Genomic DNA, 21,460 nt, shown 5'->3' with positions numbered 1-21,460 from the left:
AGAAGATGCTGCAGTCACACACATCACTCGCGAAATGCAAGCGTAAAGACCGGACTGGCCACTGACCTGATGGGTAAACAGTTTCAGAATCAGGTGACACTCGCCTTGGACTTTTGAGGCGCTGGATCGTGGCTCCAGTTTGAACCAGGTATCGTAGCCGACAACTGGGATCTCCTGCCAGACTCAGAGAAATCCCCAATGAAAACCTCATGATTTCACGAGTCGAGCATCAGAAAGTGTTTGAAGACTCACATTCAAAGGAATGTTGATGCATCCAAGAAAGTCATCAACATTCTCGTCTGAGCATGAGGAAGACGATCCGTTCGCACGCACTGACTTGGCAATCTGCTTGAAATACCTGACAGTTTGAAAGGAAAACTCTCAGATCATCAGAAGATGATAAGATGCTCTCAATGAAAGGAACGTGTGCATCAATGGGGTCACTATAGAAACATGGATTGTGATCTCTGGTGACTCGAATGAATGACGTTTCAATTGAGCATTTAAAACATTAAAAATAAAGTTATTTAGAATTCCCTCATTCCCCAATCCACAAATAGCTTGTGAGTGTTGCTATGAAGTTAATGTGAAATCAATTCAAACAAGTATTTTTAAGGATGTGTGAAAAGTTGAAAATTTAAAGTTAAAATATGATTAAAAATAAAGAGAAGAAGAGGAGAGGAAAGAGAAAAAAGTAACTAACGAACTAACTTCTTCCGAAACACCATGTCACCAGACTGACACCTACTTGAAAAAAAAAAAAAATAATAATCATAATATCCCATGTTGACCTCAGTTAAATTATAAAAAAACAGTACTGCGAAAAAACGATTTTCCAGAGGTGCATAAACGCTGTCGGGGTCCACTAGGTCAATCACTAAATCTTTTCTTGCTTATCTCTGCTTCGCTTCAGCGCAGCAAACTTCTGAGGACGTACTTGAATGATGACTAATGATGATCGAAAACTATCTGGGGAAGTTTATACTTTTTTTTTTGTTGAGAAAAGTAGTAGTCGGGATGGATGGACAAATAGATAGATCTTTATAGAGTGACATCCCATTCATCCCCCTCATGTGCAACACTGCTCATTTAAAAAAAATAGAAAAAAACATTTCCGCACATCACTTAAACAAGGAACATGTCAGTCGTCCTTAGGTCTCATGATCACTCTACCTTCCCATTCCTCGGAGTCCGCTGACTTCATTGAGTTTTTTGCAGGCTTCTGCCACCGAGACATCGTCGTCATGATCCCTGCGGGTGAGGTGTCATTGACATTATTGAGCAGGCTGTCGAGAATGATGAGCACGAAAGCCACAACAGTGTTTTCAAATGCACTGCTTGTTAGCTTAGAAAGCCTGGCATTGCATGCTAATAATCATTGTATTGACTGAAACCTGTCTGATTTCCTGCAGCACCATAAGAGTTTGCTGTCAAAGTCAGACTTGATCTCACCATATATCCAAATGCAACAGGTCGCTGTGAACGTCATCGATTTCACTGTTGGGTGACAGAAGGACGACTCATTAGTCCATTTCCAATGAGCAACAGTAAATATGGAGGAGGTGCCACACACAAACACACATGCAGAATCATGACACATTCACATTGCTCAGCGATATTGAAATGAAGATCCATGTGTGCTACTTACAAGACAAAGTGCTCGTCCCAAATGGGGTTGAGCGTCTCCGGTTTCACCTCCGTCACCTGAATGCTCTTTGCAGGTAAAGCCTCTTTAGTGCTGGAGCGCTTCTCCAGTTTGTCCTTCCTCTTCCTGAAGCTAAACTTTCTCTCTTTCTTTTCCTCCAAATCCCGAGGGCTCTGGCCCACCAGGATACCCAGCATGCAGTAGGGGTCGCTGTAACCTGTTTGGCCCCACAGAGAAAAAAAATCTTAACTCACTAATACTATCTATTTTCAGGAAATAAAAGTTAAGAAAACAAGAAATCAAGATGCGATACAGATTCATACTAAGGCAGAAGAATATCATCATCATCAATACAAAGCTCCCAAATAATCGGACAAACGCGCCTCCGCTGCATCCAGTGCTGCTCAACTCCTGAGCTTTGTGACCATAAGATAACCCACCTAGGTCATTCATACGAGGCAGCACATTAACATTTTGCCACCTCATATGCCGATTGAATTACAATTTGTTCATTGACATCATATTTCAAAGAGCAAGCTATCAACTACAGAAAACATTTTTATGACAATACAACAACCAATGATGTCTTCTGAAGGTCACATACTTGACTATCTAAGTGAGTGGTACTTAAATGCTTTTAAAGATCAGATATATTTAACTAATCAGTCTTATTATTCATGAAGCATGTAGAATTGAAAATGCCTTACCATTAGCGTCCTTGGCCATTAGGCTCTTCGCTTTCAACACAGAAACTCTCAAGGAAAAATTGGCTCGCTATAAAAACACACATTCATCCAATAATAAAAAAAGGCTTTGAATGTTATTCACATCACAACATGCCATGCCAATATAATCACAAAGTTGTAACTCAACTTAAACTATTTAACTTAAAAGGGCTGTATTATTTTTTTCTTCAGTAATGTCACATGCTATTTTAGTAGTTTTACGTCAAAACAAAACTGTAATTGAAAACAAATCATAAATATTGGAAGTGGTATACATATATATATATATAAAAAAAAAAAATATATATATATATATATACATATATATATATATTGGTAACAAACTATCAAAAAAATGTAAATGTAAGACATGTAAGCACTATACTATCTTTTAATAGCTAGGAATTCAATACCTAGGAATGCCTTTTTAAGTTTTGTTGTGACCTCATGAGGACCGCATGAATACAAGCAAAGGGCCGCATGTGGGCCCAACTCTGTCTGGCATTAAACATAGAAAAGCATTATAGGGCCCCTTAAAAAAAGCTTCTGAAAAAACCCGGATGATGCACTCACCTTAGACTCCTGAACTTTTTGGAGGATGATTTCGTGCTCCTCCTCGCCCATATCAAACACCTTCAAAGCAAGAAAATATAAATTCTTGAGGCCATTATGGGAGCTTAAAATATCAGCAATGATAGAAAAGAAAAAAAAAACGAGCGGCAGAAAGGCCTATTGAAATGCATTTATCATCTTTGTGTGCAGTCGTCTCTCACTGTGTGGGCACATTTTGCTTTGGAATAAAAAGTTGCAGCCGCTGACACAAAAGAGGCCACAATCCTTAACATCACCTATGAATGGATGCAATATCACAGCAGAATGCCGGAGCACAGTGTGACCGGGCTTTGATGTTTAATCGGGTCTGAGCCCAGAGCATCTGCTCAGTGAACACACGGGACTCATATTTAACGGCGCCCAGAGACAGCGAGAGACCTCACATTTGTACATCTTTGTTCGCCTTAAAAAAAAATCATGGGATTAAAAAGGCGACACATACCTTCAGAAGGTAACTGAAAAGCTCTTCGTCACTATTCACATGTTCTGGGGAAGGAACTCCCACTCTGTTGACCACCGTGTAAACAGCCTCCTCATAAAGAAGGTCCAGCTGCAAGAAAGCAAACGGCACTCCATAAAAAAAGTGGCCCAGAACAAAAACTCATTTTCTTCTGGTGCGCTGCATACAAGAAAGCTGTGATATTAAAGTGACTTCAAACATGAAATCCCAGCTGAAATAACATCAAGAGCACACCTCGGTTCTGCTGCTTCTGTCGGTGATGAAGGCTTGATCCACATGTTCTTGAGGTGGCGGCACTGTGCAAGCTCCTCTTTGACACTGTGGGGAAAAGTCAATCCATTTTTCTTTCATAGCTTCGGATGGAACTGCAAACTATTCATATAATTATGATATTCGAAATGTGGAATAATGAAAATGCTTATTAGACACTACATGTGACACTGAGCACACAAGCAGTTGTTAGCGTGTAATAAATGACCCAGATAAAGAACATATCTTACACAAAAGGCGAAGTGTAATCAATAATGTACCAAAACTGGACAATAAATAAAAGTGAATGTAATGAAGAAATGTTTATGTGCGTAGAGTCCATTTGGTCTATGTTCCAAATTATTCAATATTTATCCTTTGATTTTATTTATTTTTTTATTAGTTGATGCAATGAAGATCCAAGATGTTTGGGAAGAAATGAAGCAGACATTTGTTGAATTTGCGGGGGATCCATGATTTGACAGAGCTACAATTTTTGCATCCATTGAGTGTGTGAGTTTCAACTTCACTTTCTTTGTAAAGACAAGAAGGGAATGTTGAGCTGTCTTCTTGGACTCTTCCTGAGGTGGGTCTTCCGGGCATAGGCAACTGAGGGGAGGGCCCAGGGGAAGACCCATGACATGACGTCTTGGTCTCTTAGTTAGTCTCCTTGGGGCAGGCTGGTTAAAAAAGCAGTCATTTCAGCATATAGGAGGGGGAGGAGGGCTATATTTTGGTTTAAGGTGGAAGGAACTCAACAAAGCATAGTGCCATGTTATGAGTGGAAAATAATATAGAGAGGTAACACACATCTATCAGGCGCTGTTTTTCTTTTTTAACTGGACAATATATTCCTCAACAGATCTACGATGCTGCGGCACTTCAAATGCCCACCTAAAACCCACCACATCAACAACTGATTTCATGAAAGGTATGCAGCATTCCTTAAACTGAATTTCTTTACAAAATAAAGCATTTTTTTCCTATTGATGCTGCAATTTTACAGCCTTACAGGAGGACAGGCTGCGACGAGGGCTTCAATCTTTGTGCGGACACAATAGAAAAGTGTTCAGCTTGTGAAGATTTAAAAGCAACACCAAACAATTACCTGGTGAATGGCATTCTTTGGATCACCTTAGAAGTTTATTTCAGTGCTCGGCATGACTCTACTTGATAGTGTGGGAATAATTCACTTTCTAGTTTCACATCAAGTGGGCCAGAGGTTCCAATCCGTTTTGAAAATTTTGAGTTGCGTCCGCCAGAATTTTATCTTGAATCTTTAACTTAAAAATGCTAGGGCTGCAACAACTAGTCGATGTAGTCGACTAAATCCGTGGACAAGTCTTAACATTATCACCTTTCTGCACATGCACAAGTCAACAAGAGCGACCCATAACGTTTCACAACTGACACGTTAAAGATGAAAGTCAGAGGCAACATTAAACAAACATAACATACAACAAGTTAAAGTTATAGTTAAAAGAATCCTCCTTGGTAATTCCACTTTATGTCGATGTGGGTCTCTTGAAGATCTATAGAATAGGTTCCTTTACAGAAGACCACAAATCCATCCCACATTTGTAGTTTTGTGGTGTCCCATCATGCATTGCAGGACTGAAATTGTCTGTTTGTATGATTATTCATCTCTCTGTACGGATGTTATCTGGTCAATTTGTTATAATCAGTGGTAATAATGACAGCGTTGATGGTTTTGCACTTTGCATAAAGGTGCTTCCAAGTAAAGCCTACATGTTATTCACTGGAATTCACTAAGAAGGTGGTGCCCTGTGGGGGCCACTGCCAGCCTTAAATTGGACATGCAGTGGCAGGCCGCAAAACTGCATACTAAGGGTTGTAAATGGCCAGCGGGCCGCATGTTAGGGACCCCAGGTTTAGCTAGTTGGGGATTAGTCAACTAGAAAAAGACGTAAATTGCATCCCTATAAAATACTTGAGCACATTCCACATATGTTTATACATGACTGTCTCTGCCACTCTAACAGATGATGCATGGTAATTGTGGAGTTTTCTTTCCAGCTGGGAGTAAAAATAACCAGAACCCGAGAGATTTTGACAGCGAGTTTCTGGTGTTTCTCAGCTGGGAGATCACATTTACATTTGGTCACGCACGTGAGTTTGAAGCATTGTTCCTCGCACTGCATCCTGTCAAGACCTTTCTCACCACAACCCTCAGTCAAGAACAACTTGCAGAGAGAAGACAAATTATAAAATGTGGTGTAGGTTTGAAGAATAATTTTGTGCAGCAAGAACGTGAGCTGAAGGTGAAGGAGGAGGTGGTGGAATGACGCGACCAGCTCGAGTGATGCTTTGATGATGATGAAAACAATTAGTGGAGGAGTGAGACAGAAAACACTGAAGAGATGTTCATCAGCATCAGTGGTGCTTTTTCAGCGACAGCGGGGCAGATGAACAGAACCGCTGACAGCTGAGCACCCTACTCCTGCCGGCCCTTCTGTCCAAAGACGTCACGTCGAGGAGATGACTGACAGCGTCGAGGACTACTTGTTACGGCAGAGGGGAACAGACGGCAAGGTGAAAGTTTGGGTGGAGGTTACCTCAGCCTGGGCGGCCCGCAGCATGTTCTCCTGCTTCTGCAGAATGGTGTTCATACGATCGAAGAACTCCATGCTCTCCTCTGAGATCCTGCCAAGAGAGACGGAGCCGTTTGGCGACTTCTAATTAAAAACTTGGACTGTGTGCTCGCAAGAAATGGTCAGAAAAGTTCAAATATATCAAATCACCAGTGTTCTGTTCCAGAATCGGGAACTCACATTGCCTCCTGTTTTTACTCGGCGCTGGTCTGCCAGCAGAGATAATGAAATCTTTCCTTGTGAATGTTTTATTGAAGATGAATCAGTCTTGGGGCTTCATTAATGTCTCTCTGTTAATCTAGCGTGATGAAGCTGGCTGTGAGCACAAATGAAAAACTATGTTTTCGGCTTCCTCCAGGTGCGAGTGAAACCCTGAACTTCCACTAGCCCCAGTTGTCATGGTGATTGATTCACAACAGGGGAGGGGGGAGTGAGTTTAACACCTTGGGAATCCCACCGCCACCTCACCCTCCCTTCACATCCCTCTTCATTCCCCCAATCTCCTTGCAGACTGGATGGAGATCACAGGGCCAGGCAGAGCTGTCGGGATCAGCCTCCCCCGCCCTCCAGCCATCGTCTCCTTCTCGCCTCTCCACCGTTGCTGTCATATTATGCAGAAGAGTCGTCCACAGAGACAGAGTCACGCTCCTTTATTAGCGTCATCGCATCACAGCAGGCGTGTGGCAGCCTATCCTAGCACCCACTGACTTTCTTCGTGGTGGGGGAGCAGATGGCAAACCCCCGAGGTATTGATGAAGACTAATGGCAGCCATGCTGAGAGAGCCAGACTCGCGATATCACTCCATGCTTAACTTTAGAATGAGCATGTACTTCCAAAAAATATATCCTATATCTCAGATAAAAATAAGGCTTTGATAAAATACTGACACACTAAAATGTTGCGATACTTCACTGAGTGTCAATACTGAGTATAAATATTTAAAGTCCACTATATGGATATTTCATAAACATTAAAAGAAACACAAACTGTGGTTTCTGACACAATAAAAGAAAAGCAAAGAAAACCCTCCAAAGGTTGTCAAAAATAGTGAGAGGTAGTGACAGTCAAATGTCGTGTCCGGAAGCAAAACTACTAGATACTACAGTGGGGGCAGCGAGGAGATTTCAGCACCCAAGTGTACAGGTTGAATTCCCTTGACTTGCCCCCGTTCAACACTCACCTTATTGAAGTTAGTCTGGCCAGTGGTGTGCATGTTAATGTTGGGTTTTTTTGTTATTAGCCAAAGCAGTGGCCTTCAGTCTGCCAACGTGAAACGTTGAAGAAATTACAGTCAACTCCACCACTGCGGTTTGAAAAACATCAAAATATGAACCCAGGTTCTCAGAAGCTGTGAAAATATACATTTACTTAGTTATTTACTTGACAGTGAAAACATCATTTGACTTCCTTTTGTTTTTATTATATTTAATATTACTTTAGATTATTAATGCATTTATTATTTATTATTAATTTATATATTATCTATTAGCGTTTCTATTTTTCATGTTACAGGATAAATGTTATTAAGCTGTTGATCACCCTACTTCCTGATAGCTTGTCACTACAGCCCTCTTTGACTTGTCTTGTCTTGGACATATGTGTCTCCCACCAGCTGCAATAGGGGAAACTAAATAAATCTTTTTGAGATCCAAGATAACATCAGTTGCATAGTGCTCCAAGTAGTGTAAATGCCGTTGCTCCATATTAAGCCAACACCTGATCATTGAAGAAAGGCACCATGAGTGTGACACACTGATGTTGGGGTGACCTGTTATCTTGTAGGCGGTACTGGTAGCCAATGTGCTATCTTGAAGGCAACATACTGCAGCTCAGATGATCGCAGATGGTCAGACTGAGAGGCAGCTTGTTTGATATATGTGTCATTGTGTGCCTGACACTTGACCCCTGGGTGTACTTGTTGCTTAAGATGGTGCAACCAGCTACCGACAGTGTATGACTGAGTGCATGACTGGGCGACCGAGTGTAAAGCGCATTGGTCACTGGACAACCACGACAAACACCATATGCAGTTCGGAAGTACCAGTTGTAGAACACCAATTCAAATTCATTTAAATACTGAACTCAAAATGTCTTTTAGATCTGGATCAGCAGGTTTAACACAGACAGATAAGATGGAAAATAATGTCTAATGAACGAAGAATACATGTCAAATTCATTCATCATTTTGGACCGCTTAATTCTGCTTGCACTGGTCTGATTTGCGTCAAAATAAGAAATTCACATCTGATTTGACGTTCAATGAAAACTTTGTTTTTGCTACGGCATGAGATAATTTCCCTGGATAATAAGTCCTGATATCACTTATGATATCACACTGGCGCTAATATCCTCTTCCCTATTTTTAACACACACATATACGCAACATTTGACGTTGCTAGGGAACTGGTTCTATTTTTGCGACATCATCACCACTTTATTTTTCAATTTATTCAAACGCTTGTTTTGTATTTCCTTTGGCAACATTGAACCACACTAAGTAACATAAATACGACTGTTACCTCCCACGTGTGCGTGACGACGGCGTGAGGCGCCATAAATAACCATGAAGGTATCATGGTCACCCGGAGCGTGGAAGAAAACCTGACGTCTGATGAGCTCTCATAAAATAAGACGTTGCTTTAATCAGATTGCTCACGGTTGTCAGTACGTCACACCAGCCTGCAGCTCTTCTCACAACACATCTCTACGACATTGATCCTGTTCAGTACACAACAGTGTGTTGTGCTCAAATGACACAGCTGATTAAGCAGGAGAAACACCGCCAAAGAAAAGTCTTGTGGGTATGATGAATATGAAAGACCTGTCAAAAAAGTGAGACTGCATAATCCAGATTTTCTTCTCACCGCAAAGGTCAGTAGATTTGCATCTATACATGAGGGCTGGCTGGACTTGATGGTTTATTCATTACACCTAGTTGAGACTTCAGGTAGTACACAGTGAAAAGCCTGCAGTGGAATTCAATAATAGCAAAATTGCTGGTTGCAACATTGAGTTCCTGAAGTTACACATTTTCTTTGTCAACAACATGGCACTGCCACCTCACCCAATTACATTAAACACTCATAGCTACAATTATAGCAGGAGCATTTCTCAACTACTCCTCCTCAAGTGGTCTTGGAAACGTGGACAGAGCATGTGTAAAATCTAGAGATTTGATTTGCCTAAAAATGTCTAGAATTATTTCATTGTGATTAATCCTATTTTCATACCTCATAAAGTTCAGTCAGCTTTAACATCAGCATGCTGACTGTCAGAGGCTGTATTTAACAGTGATCACACTGAACAGACTAAAGGAAAATTGATGTGCTCTTTTTCAAAGTGAAAACCACTTTCAGGCCAATCCATTAATTGCTTTTAGTTGGGGGAATTTTATCAGCAGATCCTCGGTGTGGGAAAAGTTTCAAATAGCTGTTTTTAAAATAGACAACTGACCTGCAGTTTAACAATGACTTTTTGTGCTCACCAAAACTAAATCCCTCTTGTGGAGTCAATTTTTAATTGAGGCCTCCACTGCATTTTAATAAATGTCGAGGTAAGGTTGGACTGGAGAAAGCTGCGTCAAGAATTAAATTGAAAAACATGAACATCCACAAGCTGTTCTGTTTTTTTTTTCTCCCAGTGATATAGCTCCACTTGCTTCAGGTTAACCTGAACACACACAAAAAAATACAGATACAAAAGAGGAACATAACAATGGCCTGCTGATTGTCCAAATCATAAATCTTCACCAAACTCTCACCAAAGAAAAACAGACACATGAAAATAAATGTATTCAAATATGAATAAAATGGTGACTACTGGCGAAAGCAGTGGTATTTTTGCACTGCAGACTGGCCTCCCAAGCCTCATCATTAGGCTAGCAGAGGTCCCTCAGGCATTTTCCCCAGTATTAATTGATTTAAAATGAGAGTGAGGGAAATATGTTAATAACAATGAGCTCAACAGTCAAGTCCCCGAGAAGCAAAGCTTTAAAAAAATGAAAGTGAAACCTCCAAACAATAAAAGGCCATATGAAAAAGCGTGTTCTGTCCCTGCAGCAGTGGTGTCCAGACCAGGAGACAGTTAACAGCTGGTGTAAAGGGAAGTGACAGTGCGAATACTTGACAGAGCTGAATTCTTAAGCAGAGCAGGGAGGTGAACAACTGTGATCTTTCAGTACTGGTTTGTCTCCAAAAATGTCCTGATGATGACTGAGGATGCGGTGGCCCAAATCTGACCTGTGTCATTCTCAAATTGTTAATTAAAATGAGAGAGCAGGCAGGTCAGTGGTAGCCTGAATAGATAATGAAGGCACTTCTAATGATGAGCTCTCGGTTTTGAGAGCTCTGCGTGAAGACTGTGGCATCACGGAGCAGGAGCTCAGGAAATGAGGAAAAGGTGACATGCAAGAGTTTGGACTGAAAAACAGCTCTTCTGAAGAAAAACCTCAGTCGGGAACATAAGCATTATCCTCTACTTCTAACACATGGTACACACAAAACTGGTGGGGGACAAGGGGTTTTCCATTTCCAAACGGTTCAACTATGTTCTGAGTAACATTTGCAAGTGCCACGTCATGAGATAGCGTTTTCCATTGTAATTGTAGGCGCAAGAATCCACAAGGACTTCCTGGCAACTCAATTCTGACAGAAGAATGGTATGAATTGTATTCATTATTTAATGTCAATTTTTAATATGAAATAAAAATCACTTGTTTCTTTAGTCACTGTCAAAGTTGGCCTTGGACAGCTGGCATCACACATATATACCAGCTCCGAACAGGCTTAACTCCATGATAGCGCTGTTCACATCCAGTCAGGACCCACTCAATTTTCTAGAGGCGATTATCCTAACAAGAGACTGGCCATGTCAGCACTCACTCTTCACTCGACCTTTTACAGATGAAAGATGATGGCTGGGTAGATGGAGGAGAGCTTCCATGAAGGCACAGCTATATCTCTTACCTTCCAACCAAGTCACTTCATCCACGCTACGCTCCGACTTGCTCAAACAGTGAAGAACAGCAGTTAGGAGCTGTGGCACTTATTATTTCAGATGAAAAAAAAACAGAGCTCAGAGAGAGCCACACAGTTTTTCTCAGTTGGTTCATAGCTCTGAGAGCAGTTGACCTCTGCTTCACATCCAATTGAGCGATGAATCACACTTCTAGGGAAATTGAGGTGTTAACGATTCCCACTTTCTTGCCACCCCCAATGGTGCATCAAATGGAGTGCAGTTCTCCATCCAAGTCTTTGCAAAATAGAAATAACACCTTTAAAATGTATTATTACTTGGAAATTAAACATATGCCATGAGTATGCCGGCATATTACGTAGCTGCTGACTGCATCATGTAACAGTAATTTTTCTGAAACAGAGATGAGTATTGACTTGTATTGGAGTCCTTGTGGGATTCAGTTTCAGTTTAAGCATCGGTGTCTCACCTGCGAGGCAGGGGTTCCGGACAATGCGTGAGGGGGCTGCCAGGGTTGGGTGTGGGCTCCCTCCTGCTCCTCAGTGACTGACTTCTCTGAACCTGCCGCAGCACGCTACTCTTCAAGTCCAGAAGTGTTGTCATGGTTTCTCACTGAAACAAACAGGACAGAAGCTGAAGCATGACAGCGAAGAACTCATCTTTGTTTGTTCTTAGTGACACCCGCAACATGTTCACCAAATCAGAGGGTGGAAGAAGAGCTTATTTTTATTTGTTATTACTGTAGCTGTATGCTATGGTCACGAGCTTTGGGTCATGACCGAAAGGATGAGATCGCGGACACAAGCAGCTGAGATGAGTTTCCTCCGCAGGGTGGCTGGGCACACCCTTAGAGATAGGGTGAGGAGTTCGGTCATCCGGGAGGAGCTCGGGGTGGAGCTGCTGCTCCTCCACATCCAGAGGATGCAGTTGAGGTGGCTCGGGCATCTGGGGAGGTGTTCCGGGCATGTCCTACCGGGAAGAGACCCCGGGGAAGACCCAGGACTCGCTGGAGAGATTATGTCTCCGGTCTGGCCTGGGAACGCCTCGGGATCCCCCGGGAAGAGCTGGAGGAGGTTTGTGCGGACCGGGAAGTTTGGGTTTCCCTGCTCCGAATGCTGCCTCTGCGACCCGATCCCGGATAAGCGGCAGAAGAAGGTGGAAGGTAGCTGTAATTTATCTGCTGTTGGATACATCAGTGGTCAACTTGTCTGGCTCGGGGACCTACAATCCCCCTCACAACTTTAAAAAATATATATACTAAGGAAAAACATACCCACTACGCCGCCAGTATTATTGCATTACATGATAATTTCACAACTTAGCATTTAAAATATCATTGATAGTAATAAGCTATATAGGGAAGCAGGTGGCAGTAACTCACTCATACAACACACTTGGGACAAAAAAAAAGGAGCTAGCACTGTAGCTCTCTCCACATCAGACAGTGACAAATCCTGTAAATTCAAAATTTTGCTGAAATGTTAACATTTTTAAGTCACACTGTGAAAGTTTTTCTTTGGTTTTGGTTCTATGTGTTGAGTCTATATGAACCGCACAAGTAAATCAGGAAGACACAGGACAGTCCAATATTCAACATAAACAGGAACACATTCAGGTGATTGAGCATTTTCAGGCTGCAAAAATTAGAGTCAAGGGGGATCCATGTTGTCATGGACACGGGTGACCTCGGAAGACAGCTGTCTCAACTGTCGCACACCTCATCAACAAATTTCATTACTGCACTCACCGCCTGTCAGTCTGGCGGCCATCACACAATTCACCCCGTTTCCACCTCCTTCTACTTGGCTGATGTGCCAGAAAGAACATATTACATTACAAAGTTTAAACAACAAAAGAACAAGAAGAGCATTATACACAGCAGCGCTTTCTATGCTGTCCACTGTAGCAACAGTGGTGACACAAAAGATCACACAAGCACACAAAACAACGTTCTATCTACTGCCATTATAGTGATAAAAAGATTGCTAATAATGTCAGACCTTCAAAAGACTGCGCTATAATAACAGAAAAGATTATGGACGGATATGCGAACAAACTTTAATAGCAATTACATAAAAGGTTACAGGAACGACTCTTTGACAGAGAGACCTAGTATATTATTATCTAATGAGTACATAATGACTTCCACCGAAACCCATTCCAAATCTAGAAAAATTGAGTCTAGTTCACAATTGGTTTGAGCATGTAAGCTTTCCAAAAAGCTTATTACTGCAGTCTGTCATGATTTGGCTTTTTGATTTTGTTCCCTTGATTCCCGTTTTGTTTTCTCTGTCCTTCCTTCCTGTTTGTCTGGAGCCACTCAACCCCTAATCTTCCATGCTTAAAAACACTTGGACTCCAGCAACGTGTGCAGATCGACTCCTTTGCTCCTACTGGTAATTTGCTCCGTTCATGCTACATTCTATCTTATCTTCTGTTCACCTTTCTAAACCCTGGTGCGCTGAGTTTTTGTATTTAGATTTGCTTTGTTCTCCCTGCTCTGCCTGGCTTCTTGGTTTTCTTTCTGTTATCTCTGACTTGTGATGACCTTGATAGTTTACTAGGTTTTATTACTCATTGTGTGTGTTCTCATACGGTTACAGACTCTACTTGCGTTCTTTCTCCCGGTTCGATGATGCTTTTCGTTCGGACTCATTCTGTTGTGGACTCTTCCCGGTTTCGATAAACTTTCTATTTATTTTCTGTTTTTTTCTCCCGGTTCGGTGACGCTTTTTGTTATATAGTTGCGTATTACTCATTAAATCGTTGGATTTAACCCGCTCCAGCCTCCTATGACTCTTTCACCACTGCATTTGGGTCCCGTCGCGGGTCTTGAACCATAACACAGTCATCACAACTTTATCCTCAAAGTTCAGTCTGCCCAGCAGACAATCCACTTTTGAAGTATCAACTTTGTTTGTTGACAAGAATTAATTTTCCAATGACTGGTTATATGCCTGTTTGCATTATTTGGCATTGAACAAGAAAAAGCTTCTGTACAGAAAAAATAATAATAATAATAATAATACAGAAGTGACTTCAATTAATGGATTTTCCATTGCTAGTTTCCTTGTGTTTCTTTTTTTTCAGTTTTTACAATCCAAAACAGACAACAACCTGGCTATAAAAAACAAAACAAAAAAAAAAACGAAGACTAAAACAAAATCTTAAGAACTAGAACTAACTAACTAAAACTGAATTCCCTGACTGGGAATCGAACTTGAACTGGTGTGTAGATCATGTACACTGAATGCCTGAATTGATGGCTGAAAAAGATGATCACTCCCAAAATCAAATCATTCGTACTTCATCCTATTTCAGCCCATAACTTTTCAAATTACTTTGAACACAGACAAAGCAACACCATTGAAAACGCAAACGCTTCTTGGCGGTGGTAATAATCCTGACTTTGCCTTCAGTTTTCCCTGAAGTTCAGCTTTTACCAACACAGCCCACCACAACAGCCCACTGAAAAATGGATAGCTTCGAATGTTATGAATGTCAGAATCTAACCATCAGTCTTGAGTCTCGCTCTTTAGTTCCAGCTGCATCTGACAGCTGTTGATTCTCTGCTGTCAAGTGTCACAGTCATGAAGGAATAATAGCGAGGTGTCGACAGTCACTTTGACACAATGAGATTTTCTCAATGTGATGTCTTTCATAATCAGTCAAATACTATAGCTGCTTTAATGTGAGGCGGTTGTGCGAGACGTTTAGAAAGGCTCCAATATGTATTTGAATTTGTAACGCCCTGATTTCCCTGCATCCACAAGGATAATTTTATCATTTTCAGTGACAATTCTAATGCAAAAAACCTTGAGTTTTGTCCCTTAAAATAGCCTCATGAGCTAATGGTACTAATCCAGTCCTCAACGTGTTAAGTCAAAGGAATAGGTAGCATGTTTTAAAAAAAGGCAATTTAAAAAAGATCAGTATGATATTAAGTCAAGATTTGAAACTCCAAAATTGTAAGCCCATGAAATATCTTACCAAAATAGAACCTATAATAGTAAGTTACAAAAACAAACTCAAGATGACTGAGGAAAAATATAATATATATTTGAATATCTTGGCAAAATGGAGCCTATAATACTGAAAACTGAACATGACTGGAAGGAAAAATAAAGAAATGATTATATATATATATATATATATATATATATATATATATATATATATATATATATATATATATATATATAAATAAACTCACAATACACTATATATTAGTGAGAATACACAATACAAAACTCACAACACAATTTGTATCAAATAAAGAAACAAAAAAACAAAGAAAAAAAAATTAAAATGGCCAATATTTCCCCCAACCAGAGTAGATGAGGTTTCATGACCAGTGAACTAAAATGAACATTGAACTAATTCAATGAAACCTCACTTCATTTCTAATCCAAAAGTGGCCTCCAAAAATAAGGACGCCGTTTCATCAACCCTACAATAGTATTTCATGATACCTCCTTTACCTATCACTATCTCCAGAATATCATTAGAAATGCAATGGGGGAAAGACAGATGTCACGGTTTACAGTGAACTGTTGGAATCCTGCAGTCATGCACATGATAGTGTCATGAACGTCAGCCTTGAGTGATGACAAATTGTTTTACGCACATTGCTCCACTGGGTATATAGTATCCCACAGTGCCACACTCTCTACATGAAGGCATACAGCTGTAAAAATATCATTTGACTCTTATTCCCTTCAATCTTCGTCGACTCACATCACCTCCACAACACACGTACCCACTTATATGTGGACTGTGTTGACAGCTTTTTTCCCAGGTGAACTCAATTCAATTACTCTAGTGGATCTCTCCCAACTTGATGTCTCAGCACCGTGTCTCAGCAATCAACCCGAAGAAACAAAATGGGTCACAGTGGTGCTGCTGGCAGGGCACCGGCTGCCAGGGAATCACTATCAAAGCCAAGTAAATGCCTTTCCTCAACATTGGTGCTGCAGTCGTGCCAGAGAAAACTCTTGCTCATCAGTGTCTCTCTCCTGTGAGAGCCAATGAGCCCGGCAGCCAAAGGCCCATGCTGATCGAGAAGGAGTGTCTCTATGGTAACAGCCAGAAAAAAAAGGAGCGGGTAAATACAGGTAAATGGAATCCTTGAGGAGCTGAAAAAGCCTTTGATGGTATGGTGCGTCTACCTCAACATAAAACAGCACTCAGTGGAAGGGAAGCCAACTAATGTCTGTTTCACAGCACAGAAGAAGTTTGAATCTCGAGTCTAGATTGAACATCCAACACCATATTCTCACAAACCTGTCACAGCTTATGCAGCCGGAACAGTTTAAGTAAATATTTGTGTCAGACCAAAGCAAAGATAAAAAAGCATTTTGACACGCGTTACTGCAAGACAGATGGTAAATTGTTACCTCTGCCAAAGAGGTCGATTTTCAAAAGGGGCGATTTTCAGCAAAATCTTCCATGAACGCTGATGGTGCGACAAGGAAAATTTAACTTGGTGGTGTTCTGGGATAAAACAAAGTGGGGATTATTAGTTTTAATCAAGCAAAATATTGATTTAGGAAGCCACATTGATCATGGTGATGGAAATCTGAAGCGCTTTAAAGGCAAAATGTCAGCGTTAGTAGCACTTTCATTCTGTTTTCCTGGATGACAAGCCGTTAAATTAAACTCATCCGGGCTGATGCTCTGACTCACCACAAGCGCTGGCAACGACGGCCACAAAACCTCACAGAGAAGCACATACTAAACTGTCAGCCATGACGTTTCACCTGATTAGAGCAGCAACAGTCGTGTATTTGGCAGGAAGCACATCACTGTTCTGTAATTACAAATATAATAAGTCATCAGAGATGTCTTTGCAATATAATGCCATCCCAAACATTGTTTTATTTACTTGTTTGTAACTTATGCATGGCGCCCCCTACCTCAAGTCTCAGGAGGCTGGGGGTGCATTAATGGAACAAAAGGAAGAAAATGGAAGCTGAAGATAAAAAAGGAAGTTTTCTGAATCATTTGACAGACTGTAATTTCTGTACTGTAAGCCGCAACTTTTTGTCTCGCAGTCTGATTCCTGCTGCTTATACAATGATGCGGCTAATATATGGATTTTTACAAGCTAAAGACTGTCATGCTGCCAAAATATTGAGCCTCGTAACAACGAACCAATGAAATCACAGGGACTTTATCTACCTTCAATCACGCAAAATGCGCTGTTATCGCCGCATGTCTGCAGCTCCACCAACAGAGCTGAGCTCCGGGAGGACCGGAGACGAGAAGCAGCAAATGAGCAACCAGCTCAATGAAAGATTTGAGGAATTCATGATTCAAGTTCGGATCATTGCTGAGTTTGTTTCATGAGTCAGTCTTGATTCTGAACTCCGTTTTCAAAACTAGTTTAGAAGTGATCCTCATGCACTGACCTCTCTACGGTGCAGACAGCACCACTGCACCCGCTGCCTTTAGACCTGTGTGGATTATGAATGAACAATATCTATGTTCTTTCTTAAATGTAGTGGGTGCAGCTAATATTCCAGTGCACTCTATTTTCCGGAATTTAGGGTAGAATTAAGACAAAAATTAATCATTAAAAATGTAAAATATTGCTAAGCACCAGAGGTTTAAGTTGTGACTGTAGGGTAATCGAAAAAACATACAAATAAATTTAACTTCTGGATGCACAAAATATTAATGAGCCTTTGGATCAACTCAAAAAATTAGAAAACAAGAAAATTCTTGCTTTATCTCATGATGACAGACACTGAAACACAGTCCAGCACTTGCTACAGCATCGATGACTGGAGTCTAAACTGAGAAAAGAACGTCACATCTAACTGTGAAGTAACCAGCAGGTGACCTTTATGTAGACGTCCTATAGACCACCTATAGCTAAACGCTTCATTTAATCAGGATTTGAAAAATGTAAACCCTTAAATTAAATTTGCACATTAATATTATGATTGTTAAAAGGTATCACCACAACATGACTTATTTTGAGTCCAATCTCAAGTAGTGATTTCCCTAATGGAAAGACTAGAACTATGGAATGTGTAGCCTTTCCTCTTCAGCTGCAGTCACCATAACCACACTTTTTCTTCTAAATGAACATAAAAATACACAAAAAATATCCCTTCATGTTACTCCCTTTTGACGCCTCTTATATTTAAGCCAGACGTCACATTGGAAAGCAGTGTGAGTCATCACACAGTTACGAGGTTAATCGATAGCCAGAGAAAATGTTTTCCGCTCCAACTACCCATCCACCGATTCAAAGAAGCTTCCAAGGATCCTGTCATGGCTTCCAAGACACTGTTAGTGTTAAGTATCTTCAAGAGGCACTCGACATTTTAGAGGAAAAGCTCAATCCACCACAGTTGAGTTGGTGGGTGGATGTAGTACGAGAGTAGGAGCTGAAGTTATAACTTGATTTTAGATTCAAATGTATCACAGTTGTGACTACTCTATTGTCTTCTTCACAAAGTGGATTGTTAACTGACATCTCGTCCCCTCCTCTCCAGTGGACTCTCCCCAGCAGCCCAGAATACCCCGCTATTGACACGTATCGGACACTTCCTCCACCTCAACAGTCGTTTTACTTAAAGTCTCTTGCCGATAACTTCATTTCATATTCCAGTCACCCAGCAAACCTTTTCATTAATTTTGCCATTTGGTCACGACCAAAAACGTAGGTGTCCAAAAGTCACAAGTTGCTATAATATTTTCCACCACATTATTTACTTCTAAATGAGGCAATTGATTCTCTGAAGTAATTGTTAGCTGCGGTCATACATCTCTGCACTTCTGAAAAGAATGGTATGCACCTGAAGATAACACATAATCTATAACACACCAGGCTGCGGTCTGAAAATTCTATTCCCAAAAGCTCATCGAGTGTTGTAGTCAAGGCACATGACAAGCCGTTTGACTTGGAAATTGATTGCTTGGGGGGAAAAAAATGCCAAGAATTGACTGTTGTGAGCTTTTGTAAAGGGCGTCTGTGTCTCAGCCGAGACACAGCACTCACAACACTTGGTGCTAAAAGTACAACGGCAACACAAACTGGGCTTTTCACCATGTAAATCACACAAAAACACAGAATACAGGCTGTCTTTTTCTTTTTTTTTAAGCGATGCCCTGAATCTGCTCATATGTAATAAACAGAACAACAGATCACATATATTATGAAGGAAAAATAGAAAAAAAAAACATTGTAATTTAAGCAGTGAACACACGCTGTCTGACCTCCCGATTTTAGAGTCAGTCACAGGAGTAATGTACTTGGATCTGCTGTATAATATGAAGCGTTAATGATTTAATAATGACTAATGGACTCTGGGTTATATGTGTCAAGTGGAGCTGGGACCTTTCAAGAAAAGTGGAGGAATTAACTGGCAGAACTCGGATGATGTACTTATAGATAATAACACCTGCTTCATACAGAAGAAAAAGTTGAGCTACTGATGGAGGATCTGATCAAATGTACCGTTAGTTACTAGTATATATTTTGAGCTGCTGTCAAGTGCCAAGGATTGACTTGACATTTGTGTTTATCCCCTCTTCAAGCATTCAAAATATCCAGCTCCTATTATACAAACAGAAAAAAAAAATACTTTCACCAGCCTTTCGATAAATAGGTGCAAGAAGACGCCATTTTATAGCTGATGTATTTGCATTTTAAGGGCAGAGTATTATCATATATGTACGTAAATAAAACAAAAGTTACATCTGTGTAATGCAATCTGATCAAAAACCATTTGATTCAACAGGTGCCACCAACAGCAGTTTCCCAACACACGACTTTAGGAGCAGCAAAACGCATCACTTATGTTAAAACAGGAAACTGAACTTAAATAAAAGGCATCATAAATCAAGCTCACCTGTATCCGCTGACAGTTTCCAGTGTTCGAGGTTTTGCAGCTGCGTGTGTCAAGAGTTCGCGACAGACGAAGCTCAGAGCGGAGTGGCGAACGCTGAACTTGACAGAAGACGTCGTTTGGGTGGTTTTACTTTTGAAAGACGAAAGCCAAAATCTCATTTTACTCTCCCAAATGCTTCACGAGCTTACGTTTTTTTCTGATGCAGCTTCTAAATATGGTCAAAGGAAGCGAGGCGGTTACTTCACTGGCCGCAATTATTGTAGGACAAACCAGTGATCTGTTGAAGCGCTTGATTCGGTACCTAAACGTATTTGTTATTCATTTTAAATTATTTATTTGCGTGCTTTTTCCTAATCTTTTCAACATGCGTTTATTTTAGCAGACGGCCAGAAATTATGTCTAAATTAAAACCTGCATCGCTTGCATCAAGAGTAATTTTTCGCCCTTAATATGCTTTTTCCCACTTGTATAAGTGTAGAGCCGGCTGAAAGTAAATCAGTTTGACTAACAAAATGAATGCTACACCAAATACACAAATATGTTCTTGTATTTCATCAATCAATATTACATAAAATGCCAAATTAGGTTTGTATAATTTATTTTTTCAGTCAACCAACACTGGTTCTTTGAGAGGCTACTTCTTACTCATTCGATCACACAAAGGAAATATTCGGTCAATAAATGAGGAATTTTCAATCGTCCTGCGCAATTTATAACGCAAACTAACCGCCTGTTTAACCGCAAACTTGGAAGGATGGCGAGAAAATCCCACAATTACCGGATGCTCCTGAACGCATCATTTGACTGTTGCTGAGGGATGTCGCCGAGAAATTTCCTGCCAGGAGAACGGGATCCAGCGCTCTTCCTCATTAAATGCACTTTTAATTTGCCTCCCTCCAGTCCAATTATGACACACACACTCGTATATGCAAAGCGATATGGACATGGTCCTTTTCCTGGAACCAAGTGGTTACTTTTAGAGTGCGTCTCTCTGCATGGACTGAACTTAATATCCATTTTTCAGTGGAAGAAATGATCCAAATACAAGATGAAGAAGATCATAACTTTATTATTTTTATGGTGGAACGTCACAAAGATGTGTTCATAGAGTATAATAAAATGTTGAGAACATGTAGGGTTATTTGGCATTCTGTTTTGATTATGACCATCATATGAAAATAGGTCTGAGTAGATGAAGCGCCGCTCATGAGCGTGTATTAGAGACATCAGGGACTTTCTCACATGCCAATTCTCACATATGGAAAGGAAGAGCGTGCGCACAATGGCTTTAAATAGGCGCAGGAGCACTAATTATACG

At 40.7% G+C, this 21,460-nt stretch overlaps 1 protein-coding gene across 1 annotated transcript in view; it reads right to left on the bottom strand.

The window, feature by feature from the left end:
• baiap3 (BAI1 associated protein 3) overlaps positions 1–20,316 on the bottom strand; it is a 33,092-nt gene extending 12,776 nt beyond the window's left edge. The window contains exons 1-12 of the mRNA XM_053851666.1: positions 20,143–20,316; positions 11,748–11,890; positions 6,268–6,355; positions 3,677–3,760; positions 3,425–3,532; positions 2,944–3,003; positions 2,353–2,419; positions 1,649–1,862; positions 1,453–1,497; positions 1,174–1,251; positions 253–358; positions 67–174 (exon numbers count right to left, since the gene is read on the bottom strand). Of these exons, the coding sequence (XP_053707641.1) occupies positions 67–174; positions 253–358; positions 1,174–1,251; positions 1,453–1,497; positions 1,649–1,862; positions 2,353–2,419; positions 2,944–3,003; positions 3,425–3,532; positions 3,677–3,760; positions 6,268–6,355; positions 11,748–11,881 (1,092 nt within the window). The 5' untranslated portion in view covers positions 11,882–11,890; positions 20,143–20,316. The remainder of the gene's footprint in view (positions 1–66; positions 175–252; positions 359–1,173; positions 1,252–1,452; positions 1,498–1,648; positions 1,863–2,352; positions 2,420–2,943; positions 3,004–3,424; positions 3,533–3,676; positions 3,761–6,267; positions 6,356–11,747; positions 11,891–20,142) is intronic.
• Between the last annotated feature and the right edge of the window lie 1,144 nt (positions 20,317–21,460).

Source organism: Synchiropus splendidus, chromosome 19 (assembly GCF_027744825.2).
Source record: "Synchiropus splendidus isolate RoL2022-P1 chromosome 19, RoL_Sspl_1.0, whole genome shotgun sequence".
NCBI lineage: Eukaryota > Metazoa > Chordata > Actinopteri > Syngnathiformes > Callionymidae > Synchiropus > Synchiropus splendidus.
Note: the sequence above shows the minus strand (reverse complement) of the source record. Positions and strands in the feature narration are given on the sequence as shown.